The sequence below is a fragment of the Drosophila kikkawai genome, unplaced genomic scaffold, assembly GCF_030179895.1.
Source record: "Drosophila kikkawai strain 14028-0561.14 unplaced genomic scaffold, DkikHiC1v2 scaffold_253, whole genome shotgun sequence".
NCBI lineage: Eukaryota > Metazoa > Arthropoda > Insecta > Diptera > Drosophilidae > Drosophila > Drosophila kikkawai.
In genome coordinates this window covers 92,108-111,439 of record NW_027222595.1, presented here as the reverse complement: position 1 = coordinate 111,439, position 19,332 = coordinate 92,108, and the positions used below count along the sequence as shown (strand labels likewise).

The following is a 19,332-nucleotide window of genomic DNA, read 5'->3' as shown; positions in this document are numbered from 1 at the left end:
TTGCCGACATTTTGAATTACGTGGCCTTTATAATTGGACTTACCTTTATTATTTTCGGTAGGACCTACTCTCAATACATCACGGCACTACTAAAAAATAGTCCCAATCGTGGACCATTGCCCATGTCTTTGGAATTCGACGCCAAAGTTGAAACTCCCAAAATTTTCAACTTTTCTGTGATGAAAAAACAATTCTGAGAATTAAATCTTATATGGAACTAATTTTAAATATTCATTGAATCTATTGTTCATTGTATTCTTTAATTTCGGTTTAAAGCGTTTTCATGAGGACATTTTATTGGATTTATTAAACGAATAAAACCGCTTTTTTGGTTTGATTATCTACTACTATTTTCTGTCAAAATTCAAATAAGTCAAGGCAACCTATAGAATGCGAGTAAAAAATCTAAATTTATATTATATATAAAAAGATACATATCTACTACTAATTTATAGGTAGCCTTGACTTATTTGAATTTTGACAGAAAATAGTAGTAGATAATCAAAACAAAAAAGCTGTTTTATTCGTTTAATAAATCCAATAAAATGTCCTCATGAAAACGCTTTAAACCGAAATTAAAGAATACAATGAACAATAGATTCAATGAATATTTAAAATTAGTTCCATATAAGATTTAATTCTCAGAATTGTTTTTTCATCACAGAAAAGTTGAAAATTTTGGGAGTTTCAACTTTGGCGTCGAATTCCAAAGACATGGGCAATGGTCCACGATTGGGACTATTTTTTAGTAGTGCCGTGATGTATTGAGAGTAGGTCCTACCGAAAATAATAAAGGTAAGTCCAATTATAAAGGCCACGTAATTCAAAATGTCGGCAAACATCGGTTTTTTGTATTTTTAGGTATACCGCGGAACCTGTAGGTGATGGAAAATAATTTTGTATGGGACTTTTACTCAGGAGCACCCAAATATCATGGAAAACTTGAAATGGTTCGTGGAAATTTTTGGCTGTGTACCTGTGTTATTAAAAATTATTATAATGATGATGAATTTTAAAGTTTTCTTACTTATGGCATGGGAGACTAACAAACTGATGCATACGTAAATACTTTTGGGGTCTTTCGCTAACGATTACAAGAAGGACCATGGTTGGGAGGGTAAAGATATAGGGTGTGGCGAACAACAGCCAAGGCCACCCCGGCAGGCTCAAACACTAATTCGTGCTTTCTCGTTTCTCAATTTTTTTTCTCGCAGTTTAGTTTTGCCTTGTTTCATATTTTACTAATTATGAGACAATTGTTTTGTGTGTTGGTTTCGAATGAGGATCGTCTCATAGTGTAGATTCAGGAGGGACTCTATAATAAAACCTTTGACGTAACAATCCTTATCCGCAGCAAAAACCCCCCACACATCTCCCGCTAGAGCTAGGAATCAATGGGTCCCGCTCAGCTGCTGGATAAGGGTCGACAAGCCTGAATGTGGTTAACACTCGGAGGTATGATCGAGAACAACGATACCCTGTTTATGTTTTCCCCTTTCAACGGCGACATTACGTCACACAGCTCAGATAATAATGCATATATCCACTTTAGAATTTATATTTATATTAGTTTTTACACGTCTAATACATTTGCATACTCAATTGTAAATTTGTAAACAAAGAGTTCACAACTCAGATAATAATGCATATATCCACTTTAGAATTTATATTTAAATTAGTTCTTACAATGCTAATACATTTGCATACTCGATTGTAAATTTGTAAACAAAAAGTTCACAACTCAGATAATAATGCATATATCCACTTTAGAATTTATATTTAAATTAGTTCTTACAATGCTAATACATTTGCATACTCGATTGTAAATTTGTAAACAAAAAGTTCACAACTCCGCTTATAGTGTATGTATCCACGGCAGAATTTGTACTTATATTAGTTTTTACACCGCTTATACATTTGCATACTCAATTGTAAATTGTAAACAAAAAGTTCATAACTCAGCTAATAATGCATGTATCCACGGCAGAATTTGTACTTATATTCGTTTTTAGAAGGCTAATACATTTGCATACTCAATTGTAAATTTGTAAACAAAAAGTTCACAACTCATCTAATAATACCTGAATCCACTTCAGAATTTATATTTATATTTGTTTTAACACGTCTAATTAGCATACTCAGCTAATAATGTCTGTATCCACTTCAGAATTTGTATTTATAATAGTTTTTACTCGGCTAATACATTTGCATACTCAATTGTAAATTTGCAAACAAAAAGTCCACAACTCAGATAATAATGCATATATCCACTTTAGAATTTATATTTAAATTAGTTCTTACAATGCACTATGGTCCAGAATCCGTTTTTTTTGGCATAAAGTCGAAAAATGGAGCTACAGGGTTTAAACTTCGCAGATTTTATTGTTGTGGCATTAACAACTTGTGTACAAAAAATTGGGCCATTACGACCACGCCCACTCTTGCCGCCCCTGCAAACTGATTGATATTTAATTTTTAATTTTTATATATATACATAATTACCATTTATTATATACATAATTAACGCATATATAATGAAAAAGTTGTTAAAAAAAAAGAGAGATATTTTTCCTAATTTATAATTAGAATTATTGGAAGAAATTAACCGTTCAAGAACGTAGTTACATTTGGGAAGATATTTTTGAATATCACTATAAAAATTACTGCATTTTTAATCTATTTCCTTTATTTTCTTGGATTTCACAGTGTCTTCATTAATTTTGGTGCATAGTCACTTCGATACAGATTGAATTTTTCGATTGTTGCTGCTCCATAATTTAAAAAGTTCGCTGTGACCAAACTATGTATATTACCAAAATATTAGAAAAGGGGGACGAACGGGGATGAGTTTTTTGTTTGTGGTTAAAGACAACATCCAGGAGTACAATCTGGACCAATTAGTTGCTGTCAGCATGGAGCAGCTTATTAGTTATACTCCACGAAACATGGAGAACGCATGATAGTTTTCTAAAAACATACACATAAATTTGACATTACACAACACTAAATACGTAGAACTACACAAAAAATTACAATATAGATTAAATAGTGCATACTTTGAAGATTATTTTCCATATTTTAGTTGATTTTTTTGAACCAAAATAACAAGTCTGACACAACATAAAGTAACTAAATTTTTTGGCGCGAATTTCTATTCGGAAATGAGCTGATCGCAATCGCATTTTTAAAAGCTCTCAATAGGCTTTGGTGGCGCATTTAAAGCTTTTAGTTAACATTTTTATAACGTATGATGAGTTTACTTTAAGATTAAAAAAAGAAAACAACGATATATTAACATAAAAAAATCGACTTTATGCCAAAAAAAACGGATTCTGGACCATAGTGCAATGCTAATACATTTGCATACTCAATTGTAAATTTGTAAACAAAAAGTTCCCAACTCAGCTAATAATGCATGTATCCACGGCAGAATTTGTACTTATATTAGTTTTTACACCGCTTATACATTTGCATACTCAATTGTAAATTGTAAACAAAAAGTTCATAACTCAGCTAATAATGCATGTATCCACGGCAGAATTTGTACTTATATTCGTTTTTAGAAGGCTAATACATTTGCATACTCAATTGTAAATTTGTAAACAAAAAGTTCACAACTCATCTAATAATACCTGAATCCACTTCAGAATTTATATTTATATTTGTTTTAACACGTCTAATTAGCATACTCAGCTAATAATGTCTGTATCCACTTCAGAATTTGTATTTATAATAGTTTTTACACGGCTAATACATTTGCACACTCAATTGTAAATTTGCAAACAAAAAGTCCACGGCAGAATTTGTACTTATATTAGTTTTTAGAAGGCTAATACATTTGCATACTCAATTGTAAATTTGTAAACAAAAAGTTCAAAACTCCGCTAATAATGCATGTATCCACGGCAGAATTTGTACTTATATTAGTTTTTAGAAGGCTAATACATTTGCATACTCAATTGTAAATTTGTAAACAAAAAGTTCACAACTCAGCTAATAATGCAAGTATCCACGGCAGAATTTGTACTTATATTAGTTTTTACACGGCTTATACATTTGCATACTCAATTGTAAATTTGTAAACAAAAAGTTCACAACTCAGATAATAATGCATATATCCACTTCAGAATTTGTATTTATATTAGTTTTTACATGGCTAATACATTTGCATACTCAATTGTAAATTTGTAAACAAAAAGTTCACTGCTCAGCTAATAATGTCTGTATCCACTTCAGAATTTGTATTTATAATAGTTTTGACACGGCTAATACATTTGCATACTCAATTGTAAATTTGAAAACAAAAAGTTCACAACTCAGCTAATAATGCCTGAATCCACTTCAGAATTTGTATTTATATTAGTTTTTACACAGCTAATACATTTGCATACTCAATTGTAAATTTGTAATCAAAAAATTCACATCTCAGCTAATAATGCATGTATCCACGGCAGAATTTATATTTAAATTAATTCCTACAATTCTAATACATTTGCATACTCAATTGTAAATTTGTAAACAAAAAGTTCACAACTCCGCTAATAATGCATGTGTCCACGGCAGAATTTGTACTTAGATTAGTTTTTAGAAGGCTAATACATTTGCAAACTCAATTGTAAATTTGTAAACAAAAAGTTCACAACTCAGCTAATAATGCCTGAATCCACTTCAGAAATTATATTTATATTAGTTTTTACACGGCTAATACATTTGCATACTTAATTGTAAATTTGTAAACAAAAAGTTCACAACTCAGATAATAGTGCATATATCCACTTCAGAATTTTTAATTATATTAGTTTTTACATGGCTAATACATTTGCATACTCAATTGTAAATTTGTAAACAAAAAGTTCACAACTCAGCTAATAATGCATGTATCCACGGTATAATTTGTACTTATATTAGTTTTTACATGGCTAATACATTTGCATACTCTATTGTAAATTTGTAAACAAAAAGTTCACAACTCAGCTAATAATGCATGTATCCACGGCAGAATTTGTTCTTATATTAGTTTTTATACGGCTTATACATTTGCATACTCAATTGTAAATTGGTAAACAAAAAGTTCACATCTCAGCTAATAATGCATGTATCCACCGCAGACTTTGTATTTATATTAGTTTTTACACGGCTAATACATTTGCATACTCAATTGTAAATTTGTAAACAAAAAGTTCACATCTCAGCTAATAATGCGTGTATCCACGGCAGAATTTATATTTAAATTAGTTCTTACAATGCTAATACATTTGCATACTCAATTGTAAATTTGTAAACAAAAAGTTCACAACTCCGCTTATAATGCCTGATTCCATTTCAGAATTTTTATTTATAATAGTTTTTACACGACTAATACATTTGCATACTCAATTGTAAATTTGAAAACAAAAAGTTCACAACTCAGCTAATAATGCATGTATCCACGGCAGAATTTGTACTTATATTAGTTTTTACACGGCTTATACATTTGCATACTCAATTGTAAATTTGTAAACAAAAAGTTCACAACTCAGCTAATAATTCCTGAATGCACTTCAGAATTTATATTTATATTAGTTTTTACACGTCTAATACATTTGCATACTTAATCGTAAATTTGTAAACAAAAAGTTTACAACTCAGATAATAGTGCATATATCCACTTCAGAATTTGTAATTATATTAGTTTTTACATGGCTAATACATTTGCATACTCAATTGTAAATTTGTATACAAACAGTTCACAACTCAGATAATAGTGCATATATCCACTTCAGAATTTGTAATTATATTAGATTTTACATGGCTAATACATTTGCATACTCAATTGTAAATTTGTAAACAAAAAGTTCACAACTCAGCTAATAATGCATGTATCCACGGCATAATTTGTACTTATATTAGTTTTTACATGGCTAATACATTTGCATACTCAATTGTAAATTTGTAAACAAAAAGTTCATTACTCAGCTAATAATGCATGTATCCACGGCAGAATTTGTACTTATATTCGTTTTTAGAAGGCTAATACATTTGCATACTCAATTGTAAATTGTAAATAAAAAGTTCACAATTCAGCTAATAATGCCTGAATCCACTTCAGAATTTGTATTTACATTAGTTTTTACACGTCTAATACATTTGCATACTCAGCTAATAATGTCTGTATCCAGTTCAGAATTTGTATTTATAATAGTTTTTACATGGCTAATACATTTGCATACTCAATTGTAAATTTGTAAACAAAAAGTTTACTGCTCAGCTGATAATGTCTGTATCCACGGCAGAATTTGTACTTATATTAGTTTTTACACGGCTTATACATTTGCATACTCAATTGTAAATTGTAAATAAAAAGTTCACAATTCAGCTAATAATGCCTGAATCCACTTCAGAATTTATATTTACATTAGTTTTTACACGTCTAATACATTTGCATACTCAGCTAATAATGTCTGTATCCACTTCAGAATTTGTATTTATAATAGTTTTTACATGGCTAATACATTTGCATACTCAATTGTAAATTTGTAAACAAAAAGTTTACTGCTCAGCTAATAATGTCTGTATCTACTTCAGAATTTGTATTTATAATAGTTTTCACATGGCTAATAGATTTGCATACTCAATTGTAAATTTGTAAACAAAAAGTTTACTGCTCAGCTAATAATGTCTGTATCACTTCAGAATTTGTATTTATAATAGTTTTTACACGGCTTATACATTTGCACTCTCAATTGTAAATTTGTAAACAAAAAGTTCACATCTCAGCTAATAATGCATGTATCCACGGCACAATTTATATTTAAATTATTTCTTACAATTCTAATACATTTGCATACTCAATTGTAAATTTGTAAACAAAAAGTTCACAACTCCGCTAATAATGCATGTATCCACGGCAGAATTTGTACTTAGATTAGTTTTTAGAATGCTAATACATTTGCAAACTCAATTGTAAATTTGTAAACAAAAAGTTCACAATTCAGCTAATAATGCATGTATCCACGGCAGAATTTTTTCTTATATTAGTTTTTACACGGCTTATACATTTGCATACTAAATTGTAAATTTGTAAACAAAAAGTTCACAACTCAGCTAATAATGCCTGAATCCACTTCAGAATTTATATTTATATTAGTTTTTACACGTCTAATACATTTGCATACTTAATTGTAAATTTGTAAACAAAAAGTTCACAACTCAGATAACAATGCATATATCCACTTCAGAATTTGTAATTTGTTGGAATATCATTCCAACAACAAAGAATTTTAAAACCATCTTGTATTATATTGAGACAAAAAATTGAAATACCTGTACCTAATGAAAACCCTTGTAATTAGTTAAGACAAAAAAACTGAAGACTTATACCTAGTTCACACCTGAAAAAGAAAAGAACGTGAAATGGAAACATAACATAATTTTAACTTTTAGTATTAAGTCTTACAAATACTAAATTGTACAACCCACTAACGCATAAGAATATGCGGTCACATGAAAAGCCAGCTTTTTCCGCCGGCCATTAAAACCGGCACTTTTTTGCCTATACTTTGGACCGACGTGCATGTGTTTCTCCTGATCTCGGCATTTTTTAACCTGCCATCTGAACTCTACAATAAAGGCCAACCGCGCCTGTATACATGGTCCTTCGACGTCGACAGAACTGGACATCTTTCTGGAGAGTTTTTTGTGCTGGCCCGAGCGCAAAAGAAGTGGACATCTCTTTTGGATTTTTTCTTTGCTGCCCCCAGAGCGTGTGAAAAAAGGTAATCCTCGTGGCTGACCCTACAGACACGTTAAACTCAACCACTTTTAAGCTCTTTTGCACAAATAAACGGAAACCCACACTTACATACATACACATCCAGTGCGTTATCTCGGAAATCATTTTTTAAACCTTTTTTGCACAATAAATGCCCACACATACATACATACATACTCAGTGCAATTCCTTTTATTATATTGGTTTTCTCGAATAAATGCCCACACATACATACATACATACTCAGTGCAATTCCTTTTATTATATTGGTTTTCTCGAATAAATGCCCACACATACATACATACATACTCAGTGCAATTCCTTTTATTATATTGGTTTTCTCGAATAAATGCCCACACATACATACATACATACTCAGTGCAATCCTTTTATTATATTGGTTTTCTCGAATAAATGCAGACCCATACATACATACATACCCCAGTGAATGTGCTGTGCAAATAACTACATACATACATACATCTCAATAAGAACCGTGGTTTTCTTGCGCAAAAAAAACCGCACGCACGTGCATATGTACATACATAAACCGCAGCTAGTGCGAGTGCATACATACTTTTACACATACATATGTACGTCAGTCCGCTTATCACTAAATTTCACACGTCTACATACACACATAAATCGAAGTTAGTGCGAGTGCATACATACTTTACACATGTACATCGGTCCGCTTATATACTACTTTTTTTGACACGTCTACATACACACATAAATCGAAGTTAGTGCGAGTGCATACATACTTTACACATGTACATCGGTCCGCTTATATACTACTTTTTTTGACACGTCTACATACACACATAAATCGAAGTTAGTGCGAGTGCATACATACTTTACACATGTACATCGGTCCGCTTATATACTACTTTTTTTGGCACGTTTACATACACAAGGAGACATAACCCTACTTTGTCTTTTCTTTGGCTTATATGCACCCCATTTATTCACCTTTACATACACAAGGCGACATAACCCTACTTTGTCTTTTCTTTGGCTTATATGCACCCCATTTATTCACCTTTACATACACAAGGAGACATAACCCTACTTTGTCTTTTCTTTGGCTTATATGCACCCTTTTTATTCACCTTTACACACAAGGAGACATAACCCTACTTTGTCTTTTCTTTTGGCTATATGCACCCCATTTATTCACCTTTACATACACAAGGAGACATAACCCTACTTTGTCTTTTCTTTGGCTTATATGCACCCCATTTATTCACCTTTACATACACAAGGAGACATAACCCTACTTTGTCTTTTCTTTTGGCTTATATGCACACCATTTATTCACATTTACACACATAAGGCGACATAACCCTACTTTCACACAGCGTCGAGAGTGATACGTACAAGTTGTGTTTTCTACGCGCTCCGCTAGTTTATCCTTTAAAGACTGTTAAAAAGTGCCAGACATCCTGGAAAAAGTGTGCAAGTGTAGTGCGAGACTCCTAGGGTCATAGCTACGTACCCGGATCGTGCCTGGATTTCGGCTTCCACTGGGCTCCAGACGCCCAAAAGTCCCGGCATCCAGATCGGCGCAGGAACCTGGAGGTAAGGGGAGGGGGAATCTCTCACCTCTCTTCCCAGCAAAACGCCTTCCACTTTCACTACTCTTTCGCGGTTTCCACTTTCCACGAGCCTTTTTTTCCCCGCGTTTTCTTTTGCCACACACACACAGCTGATCGCAGCTGATCGTAGTGTTGCGCAACGCCAACGCAGGAGCTTCTACAGCCGCGCTTAACAGCACGACACATTTAGTGTTGGAAAGCGCTCGCGGCCAAGCTTCCAGCCCTACCTCAAGTAGTGTTGGAAAACGATATCAGCCCGCGCAAATTCGAAAATTTAAATTAAAAGTTAAGCCAAGTGCTGGCCTTTTAATTTAACCCGCAACTTGCACGAGCAGCTGGAAGGCCAATCTACACGGTCCCAGTTTCCGCACCTGGCCCCATTTGGGAAAAAAAGGCAGAAGGCCGCGGATCTGGCCATCATCCAACCCCTCCGCTGCGGCGGCCTCAAAAGGGGCTCTGGGGACCGAGAAGGAGCGGTATAACTCCCATCAAGCATCCGCTGGGGGAAATCCCTGTGCACCGAGGGATCCCAAAAAAGGAGCAGGTGCGATGAGCAAGGCTAAGCCAACAGGCCGGGACGATGAGACCCAGGCCCTAGCGATAGCGAGAGCCGAGGAGGAGCTCCTGCTAAGCTTCCAAAGGTCGAAGCAAAAGGTGCACCACTCGCCACCCGCGGGCAGCAACGAGACGCACCCGATGTCAGCGCCGCCGAAAATGCATGCGCCGATATTCACCTTCGACGAAGAAGAGGAAGAGGTGGCCACTCCCAAGAGATGCCGGGATGCAGCGAGTCCAGATGGAAAGCAAACGGGGGCCAACAAGAAGCAAAGGGTCGAAGCAAACACGGCCGTTCTAGTGGAGAGACTGGGCGCAATGCTGGACGAAATGGTGACCAAGTTCACCGACACGAAAGGCAACAACAAGAAGGTGGTCCGCCACGTTACGCAGGGGACGATCGACGCGATGATCGCTATGAAGAAGCTGCAGCTTGACATCAGCGCGTCATTGGCCGGCGGCCACACCAAGGGCTCCACGGCTTGCGCAAGCCAGCAGACCACCCCCACGCTGTCTGGCACGGCCCCTAGTGCTACACCCGCGAGCAGCCGTGTAACTACGGCATGGCAGCAGGTCAAGCACAAGCCAAAGCCCAAAGCACCCCACGCAATGGCGGAGAGCAGAGCCCAAAAAGAGGAGCAGGCCCCTCGCACCATGAAGCCCAGGAAGCAGCGCTCCGATGCCATCCTGATTAAGTGCAGTGAAGGATCCTATGCAGACATGCTGAGGATTGTTAAGACGGAGCCATCACTCCAAGGACTCAAGGAAGGCGTGCAAGGCCTGCGAAGGACTGCCAATGGCGGACTCCTTGTACGGATGCAGAAGTCCCTCGACCCATCCACACAGCAGCTGCAAGCGGCCCTCAAAACGGCCATCTCCGGCAAGGCGGAGGTGACCGTCATGCAGGAGACGGTCCAGGTGGAGATCCGTGATCTTGATGACTTGACCAGCGGGGAGGAGGTCACAATGGCACTATTTGCGGGAGAGGACTGCGACATCCCAAGCGACACTGCGCCCAGAATGCGGAAAGCGTTTGGAGGAACGCAAATTGCGACGGTAAGCCTGAGACCCGAGCACGCGCGGAGACTGCTCGAGAAGGGCAAGATCCGAATTGGATGGGTAGTATGCCGCATCCGGGAGAAATTGGAGCCGAGGCGCTGCTATAAATGCATGGGCTTCGGTCACACCTCGGCAAGATGCCGCGCTTCTGAAGCTACGGCCAAAGCCACACAGGAAGCATGTTTTAAATGTGGAGGCACCGGCCACAAGCACTATACGTGCCAGGGCAAGCCCAGATGCATTCTATGCACGCGAGGTGGCAAGACTGCGAGAGACGCAGAGCACGCGACCCTGAGCAGGATCTGCCCCGAGTACGTGAAGGCGGCCAAACACAATATCAATGGTTAGGGTTCTTCAACTCAACCTTAACCACTGTAGATCAGCCCAAGATCTACTAACCCAGACGGTCAGCGAGCAGAACATCGACGTCGCTATACTGAGCGAGCCCTACCGGCCAAAACCAGAAGGAGTCTGGCAACAAAGCACCAATGGCGGCGCAGCCATTTGGAGCTGCGGGCAGCCCCCGTGCCACCTAGCGCAGAGGGCGACGAGGCCTGGCTATGCCAGGGCTAAGTTTCAAGGGACAACCATATACAGTTGCTACCTAGCCCCGAGCTTGCACACAGACGAGTTCAGGGAGATAGTGCAAGAGATCGCCCAAGATGCTCGCGGACGATCACCGGTGATAATCGCTGGAGACTTTAATGCATGGTCCACAGCCTGGGGGAGTACGAGAACGACCCAGCGCGGAACTATCATCCTTGACGCCTTTTCCACCCTGGATGTCTGCCTACTAAATGATGGAAGAAGATGCACATTTAGCAAGTCAGGTCGTGAGTCATACATTGACCTGACCTTCGCCAGTCCAGAGCTCACCAGGAACAGCTACTGGGAAGTCACCCACCTGCTCACCTATAGCGATCACGCGGCAATCGTCTTCCAAACGAGACAAAATCAGCTTCACCAAACCAGCCGGGAAACTGCCTACAGGGTACACACCCTAAACTCCGAGGTGCTCCTAAGCTGCATGGATGCCAACACCATTACAGGCGAGGCAAACACCTGCGCGGATGTCATATCCGCCAGGATCAAGGCAGCCTGCGACGCGGCAATGGAGAAATCCACCAAGGGAGGCGGAAGGCGACCAGTCCCCTGGTGGAACCAGGAAATAGCTTCAGCCAGAAGCAAATGTCTCGCTGCAAGGCGGAAATGCCAAAGAAGCCGAGGACGCACCACGCAGGAGCTGTACGAGTCACGGTACAGGGAAATGAAAAAGGCCCTCAAGGTGGCGATCAGGACCAGCAAGCACAAGTGTTTCCAGGAGCTTTGCGATGCGGCTGACAAAGAACCGTTTGGCTCAGCCTACAAAATGGTTACGGGTAAGCTAACCAGGAAGCCGACTCCAACCTCCCAGCAGCATCTGGGAACAATAGTTGACACGCTGTTCCCGCCACAGCCGCCACTAAGACTACCCAGCGTGGCTGCGGGCGAACCGATCCCCACCTGCGAAGAGGAAGTCCTTAGCGCGCTGACAAGCTGCCAAGCATCTAAGGCCCCCGGACCAGATGGCATTCCCAATGCAGCTCTGCATGCCATAGTGAAGGCTTACCCGAAGCTATTTGTGCAGCTGTATAACACATGCATTGCTGAGAAAACCTTCCCAAGAGCTTGGAAGCAGCAGAGACTCGTGCTCATCCCGAAGCCTGGCAAGCTGAACGACGACCCGTCCTCATTTCGGCCCCTATGCATGCTGAATACGATTGGCAAAATATTCGAGCGCATCATAGGCAACAAACTAGAGAGGGAAATCGAGGAGCGCGGTGCCCTATCAACCCATCAGCACGGTTTCCGCAAGAAGCGAAGCACCATTGATGCGATCCGCGAGGTAACACAGCTTGCGGAAAAGGCCATTGAAGGCGAAAGATGGCAAGGAGGCTCCAAGAAGTACTGCCTCGTATGCACCTTGGACGTCAAAAACGCGTTCAACTCTGCAAATTGGAGTCTAATCCTCCAAGCACTCCAGCGTGGCGGCATATCTGGCTACATTATCCAGCTGATTGCCGATTACTTCAAGGACCGCGTCCTGCTATACAGCTCCGACGCCGGAAAACAGATACATCACGTGACAGGAGGCGTACCCCAAGGCTCAGTCCTCGGGCCACTTCTGTGGAACGTCATGTATGACGACATACTGAGGCTGCCACTACCCGAAGGTTGCTCTGTAATTGGCTTTGCAGACGATATCGCGCTTGTCACGGTGGAGAAACACCTATCAGACGTCTCTACTAAATGTAGCCATGCGATAGACATTCTGATGTCGTGGCTAGCAGACAACGGTCTCTCCCTTGCCGAGCAGAAAACGGAGGCCGTACTTATCAGTAGCCGAAAGATTGTCGAGAAGGTGAACTTCCGGGTCGGCTCGACCACCATCGAGTCAAGCCCGACGGTTAAATACCTTGGGGTCCTGATCGACCACAGGCTCAACTACAAGTGTCACTTGGAGTACGCAGCGGCCATGGCGTCCAAGGCCACTGCCGCCATCTCGAGGATGATGGCCAACACGCGCGGTCCTAGGCAGCACAGTAGACGGCTGATATCAACAGTCGTGACGTCAACCCTACTCTACGCCGCACCGATATGGTCGGAGGCCATGCTGGTTGCGAGCTACAGCCGCCAATGCAGGACGGTGTATCGACGCTGCGCGCTGCGCATCTCCAGCTGCTTCTGCACGGTCTCTGAAGAAGCTGCGCTGGTGGTAGCCGGATCGATCCCTATCGACCTGCTGGCAGCGGAACGCAGGACCGGTAACTCGGGCAGCAGAACCCAGAGGAGCACCACTGTCGCAAGGTGGCAGGCGAGGTGGGATAACGCGAGCACTGGACGCTGGACACATCGGCTCATCCCCGATCTGGATCAGTGGATACACAGACGTCACGGGCAAGTAGACTTCTACACAACGCAGCTGATCACGGGCCACGGTTGCTTCAAGGCCTATCTTCACAGATTCAAGCACGAGGCCGACCCATCCTGCGACTATTGCGGCGGTGCATCCGTTGCGGATGCAGAACACGCCTTCTTCGAGTGTCCGCTTTTCCGCGCGGAAAGAGAGGCAGCAGAGGCAACAACCAACCGTCGCCTTACACCCGAGACCATAATTGGGTGTATGCTGGAGACCCCATCCAACTGGGATGCGGTTACGGACATGGCAGCAACCGTCATGAGGGAGCTAAGGCGCCGGGAGCAGACCCGACGCATTGAGGGCCTTAGATGAGCGGCAACCTGACCGCCAGCCACCCCGCGAAGTATAGCTTCGCGGCAGTCCCGCGGGAGTGGACTCCTTCTTCAAAACTTCCACTATCCAAATTTTTTGTAAAAATACTTCCTGTTCATCTTTAAAAAAAAAAAAAAAAAAAAAATAACCCTACTTTGTCCGCTAGGAGCTAAAATCAACCCTTTTTTATAAATACACTCCAGATCACTGATATCATTTGTTGTATCCCATTCGATTTTTGCCTGATTTTTCACAATGTCTGCCCAACGACGTTTTGATTTCTCTACAAGCCGAGTGCTGCAGTTTTGTGCTAAATCTCCCACCTTCACAATAGACACCAGAGAATCCCTCGTTACTGAGAGATTACGTCGTTTGGACACTCTTTTTGCTGAAGCAGATCAAGATTTTCGAAGCTTGATGGTATCCACTGACGAGGAGATGTCTGCTGACAGGGAAGAGCAAATCAGTTTGACCTTTTCTACATGCGAAGACGAGTTTTATAGAGTCAAAACTCTGTTACAAGATCTATGTCGTGGAATCCAAGGAGAAGTTCAATTTAATTTAAGCGGGGACCCAAACTCGTCAGCCCTTGCTAACACATCGATGAATTCATGCCATATTAAGGTACCTCCCTGCGACACCGAACTTTTTAGTGGTTGCTACGAAGATTGGCCCGCCTTTAGGGACATGTTTACTGCTGTATATAGCAATCACCCCAAGCTCACAGCTGCTCAAAAATTGTATCACTTAAGAAGTAAAACCCGAGGAGAAGCTGGCACTATCGTCAAACAGTTTCTACTGTGCGATGAGAACTTCGCTCCCGCGTGGGACGCCTTGTCCAAGCGTTTCGAAAACAAACGTTTGCTAGTAGACACGCAGTTGAAAAGGCTCTTTTCCATGGATAAGGTTTATAAGGAAGATGACGAGGGGATCAAGAGCATTCTGTCCACAGTGACACACTGTCTTTCAGTGCTAAAGGCTCAAACAGTTCAAACTGAAAACTGGGACCCGTTGCTGGTTCATCTATGCTCATCAAAATTACCTGATCAGACGCTCTCCCTTTGGGAACAATCTCTCGACTCCCGTAAGGATTTGCCGACTTGGCAACAAATGAATGATTTTCTAGTGATTCGAGTAGAGGTACTAGAACGTCTTTCTTCCATTAAGCCTGTGAAATCTTTTCACCAACCACCCCTCAAGTCATCCAGCAAAACTAATGCAGTAGCACACACCACGATGGCATCAGACCCATGTAAACATTGTAAGGAATCACATCACCTACGACAATGCAGTCAATTTAGAAAACTTAGCCCGAACGATCGTTTCCAATTTGCGAAGTCGGCTAATCTTTGTATTAACTGTCTCTCATATAATCACACTGCAAAGGAATGTAAAAGTGGGAAAAGTTGCAATACTTGCCACAAAAACCACCATTCCTTATTGCATTTTCCTCCGAGACCAAGACAAAACCCAGAATTAGCTCAACCGTCCAATGTTGTAGCACATCATTCCACTCAAAATCGAAATGTTATTCTCCCAACAGCATTAGTCCGTGTGCTTCATAGAGGAGAACTCTTCTGCCTCCGAGCCCTGATCGATCAAGGATCCCAGCGCACCTTTATCACAGAAAAGTCACAACGCAGACTTAAGCTGCGCGCTCTTAAACACTACACAAGCATCTCCGGAATGGGAGGCAAACTTGTTAACTCGTCCTCTAAGATATGCCATCTGGTACTCACAGACAACCTCAGAACTAAAGAAATTTCAGTAGATGCAATTGTACTCGAGAAGCTCACAAATCTGATCCCGGCAATAAGTACTCCCAGACCCGCAGATAGCTGTCTCATTAATCTCGACTTAGCTGACCCAAATTTCTCAACCGCTGCTGAGATTGATCTCATAATTGGGAGTGATATTGCCCCTAAAATCTTTCTAGAGGGCATTCGAACTCCTCTCTCTCAAAACCTACTCGCTCAGTGCACCATATTCGGATGGATCGTAAGTGGCTCTTTAAGCGAGGCTACCACATCCAACGTTTGCACATTTTCCACTTGCGTAGAGGATAATTCCGACAACCTCGGCAATCTTCTTCAAAAATTTTGGGAAGTGGAAGAGATATCCGTCCCAAAACAAACTTCTCATTCGGACCAAATTTGCGAAAAATTATTCGCCGAGACGACCCAACGACTGCCTGATGGACGCTATATGGTCCGTCTCCCTTTTAAATCCGAGTTTCCCACCTCACAACACTTGGGCTGCTCTAGAGTCATTGCTAGATCTCAATGTCATCGCATGCAAAACACTCTATCCAAAAATGAGTCTCTTAAGTCGCAATATAATAAAGTACTGTCAGAATACATTACTCTTGGTCACATGTCAGAGACCCAGCCCTTCGAAATTGTACGGAAGAATCAATATTTTTCATACTATTTGCCACACCATGGAGTAGTAAAACCCTCTAGCACGACAACAAAGCTTAGAGTCGTATTTAACGCATCCAGATCCACATCTTCGGGCAGATCGCTTAACGATGTTTTACACAAAGGCCCTACTCTACAGGCCGATTTACTTGGAATCCTACTCAATTGGCGACTATACAAGTATGTGTTCAACGGGGACATTGAGAAGATGTACCGCCAGATTCTTGTACACCCCGACGATAGACCCTTTCAACGCATTATTTTCCAACCAGAGGGCAGTGTTTATTTGAAAGATTTCGAGCTCAACACCGTCACTTTTGGAGTTAATTGTGCCCCATATCTGGCGATCAGAACCCTTCAACAGTTAGCCAAAGACTGTGAACACGAGTTTCCATTAGCCTCAAAAATTTTACTCTCCGAAACATATGTGGATGACATCCTTTCCGGCGACCATACACTCGATGGTGCCAAGAAAGCCCAATCTGAAATTCGAATGGCATTGCAATCCGCGGGTTTTCTGCTCAAGAAAAATACCGCAAATCACGACGCGTTGCTAAGTGAAATCCCTCGAGACCACTTATTCAATGACAATTTTATCAAAGTGTCCGACTCTAGCGTTACCCACACATTGGGCATTAAGTGGAATGCCAATGATGATTGTTTCTCATACGACATAAACCCGCCTAATTCAGCCACTCAGATATCTAAACGTAGCATTTTATCCTACGCTTCGACGTTGTTCGACCCGGCAGGCTGGCTAACGCCAATAATAATTCAAGCAAAGCTACTGCTTCAATCCCTATGGCTGGAGAATCACGGCTGGGATGATAATGTCTCCCAGAACACTATCGATAGATGGAATGCCTTCATCCAAAATCTTCGAGAACTAACCCACATACACATCCCTCGCTGGATCCATTACAACCCAGATCTGGATGTACAACTACACGGTTTCTGTGATGCATCCGAAAAGGCGTACTGTGCTACAATATACATACGAACTGTATACCCCTCGGGAGTTATTCAATCCCATTTACTTCTGGCAAAGAGTAAAGTAGCCCCCTTAAAAACACTAAGCTTACCACGCCTCGAACTATGTGGCGCAGAACTGCTCGCTAAATTAGCAAAACACGCTCTCCACGAGACACGTTTTGAAAAACTGAGTCCTCTGTTATGGTGTGACTCTGAAATAGTTCTTGCCTGGTTAGAAAAACCTCCTCATACATGGAAAACATATGTCGCAAACCGCATAGCAAGCATTCACGCAGAAAGTCCCAATGCGACCTGGAGTCATGTCAGGTCAAAGGACAACCCTGCAGATCTGGGAACGCGAGGATGCTCAACAAATGAGCTAAAAGAATCCACACTTTGGTGGAATGGTCCACAATGGCTATCCTTACCAAAGGAAAAATGGCCAATCTCGTGCAAACCGGAATGTTCTCCCCCAGAATCGCGAGTCCTAGTTCATTGCTGTACTCAGTCGGACGACGAGGATCAATGTCTAAAATTCACCTCGTACTCTCGAGCCCTAAGAGCCACAGCTCGCATTTTAAGTTGGCACCCACGACATAAACGCACTGCTGTCAACATGAATGCACTTACTAAACTAGCTAAAACTCGACTTGTTATCGCAGCTCAGAAAATGCATTACCCAGAGGAATACACTCGATTATTAAAAAACAAGGTGATTTCCTCCAAAAGCTCGCTCCGCCCCCTTAACCCATTTATTGACAACGATGGCCAAATTCGCGTCAACAGCCGCCTAGTCAACTCAAATCTACCATATAACGAAAGCCACCCAGTGCTCTTACCTCCAAACTCTGCACTATGCACGCTATTCATAAAATTTGTACACCAAATCTTACTCCACGCAGAAAACAGACTTATGCTCCGATGCATTCGTCAAGAATTCTATATTCCTCGCTTGACAAACAAAGTCAAAAACTGGATCCGAAAATGTGTTACCTGCACCCGATTCAAGCAGAGAACTTCGAATCAGATAATGGCAGCCCTCCCTTCTGATCGAGTGACATTCACTCCGGCATTCACAATTACTGGTGTTGATTTTGCAGGACCCTTTGACTTAAAAACATCAGCGATTCGTTCAAGCCACACTCTCAAGGGTTACGTAGCGGTTTTCGTATGTTTTTCCACCAAAGCCGTTCATCTGGAATCGGTGTCTGAACTGTCCACAAAGGCTTTTCTTGCGACTTTCGAGCGCTTTGTAAGTCGCAGGGGACTTCCCAACAAGATGGTTTCCGATAATGGGAAAAATTTCCTTGGAGCCAGCCGAGAACTCACGAAGACATGGGAAACCTTTCTAAAAAATGCCAACGAACACATAACTGCAATTTTTAGTAGCCGCTCGTTCGAATGGCAATTCATACCTCCTCACTCTCCACACATGGGTGGTCTTTGGGAAGCGGCTGTAAAATCATTTAAAAAACACTTTAAGCGCGTAGCAGGATCCCACGCCTTTACTTTCGAAGAGTTTTCTACTTTACTCGCAAAAATAGAAGCGGTTCTCAACTCTAGACCGCTGTCAACTCTAAAATCAGATGCTGACCAACTACTCCCTTTAACCCCAGGTCATTTTATCCGAGGAGCCCCCCTAATTGTGTTTCCCGACAATCCGGGCGAGAACCTCGGCCTACATAATCGCTGGCAGAAACTCAAAAT

General features: G+C 41.3%; 1 protein-coding gene across 1 annotated transcript; it reads left to right on the top strand.

The window, feature by feature from the left end:
* Window positions 1-13,490: 13,490 nt before the first annotated feature.
* LOC138929499 (uncharacterized) lies at window positions 13,491-14,240 on the top strand. Its single transcript, XM_070288937.1, has 2 exons — window positions 13,491-13,899; window positions 13,966-14,240. Exons 1-2 carry the CDS (start codon window positions 13,511-13,513, stop codon window positions 14,231-14,233), a joined length of 657 nt encoding a protein of 218 aa, XP_070145038.1. The 5' UTR covers window positions 13,491-13,510; the 3' UTR covers window positions 14,234-14,240.
* The last annotated feature ends 5,092 nt before the right edge of the window (window positions 14,241-19,332 follow it).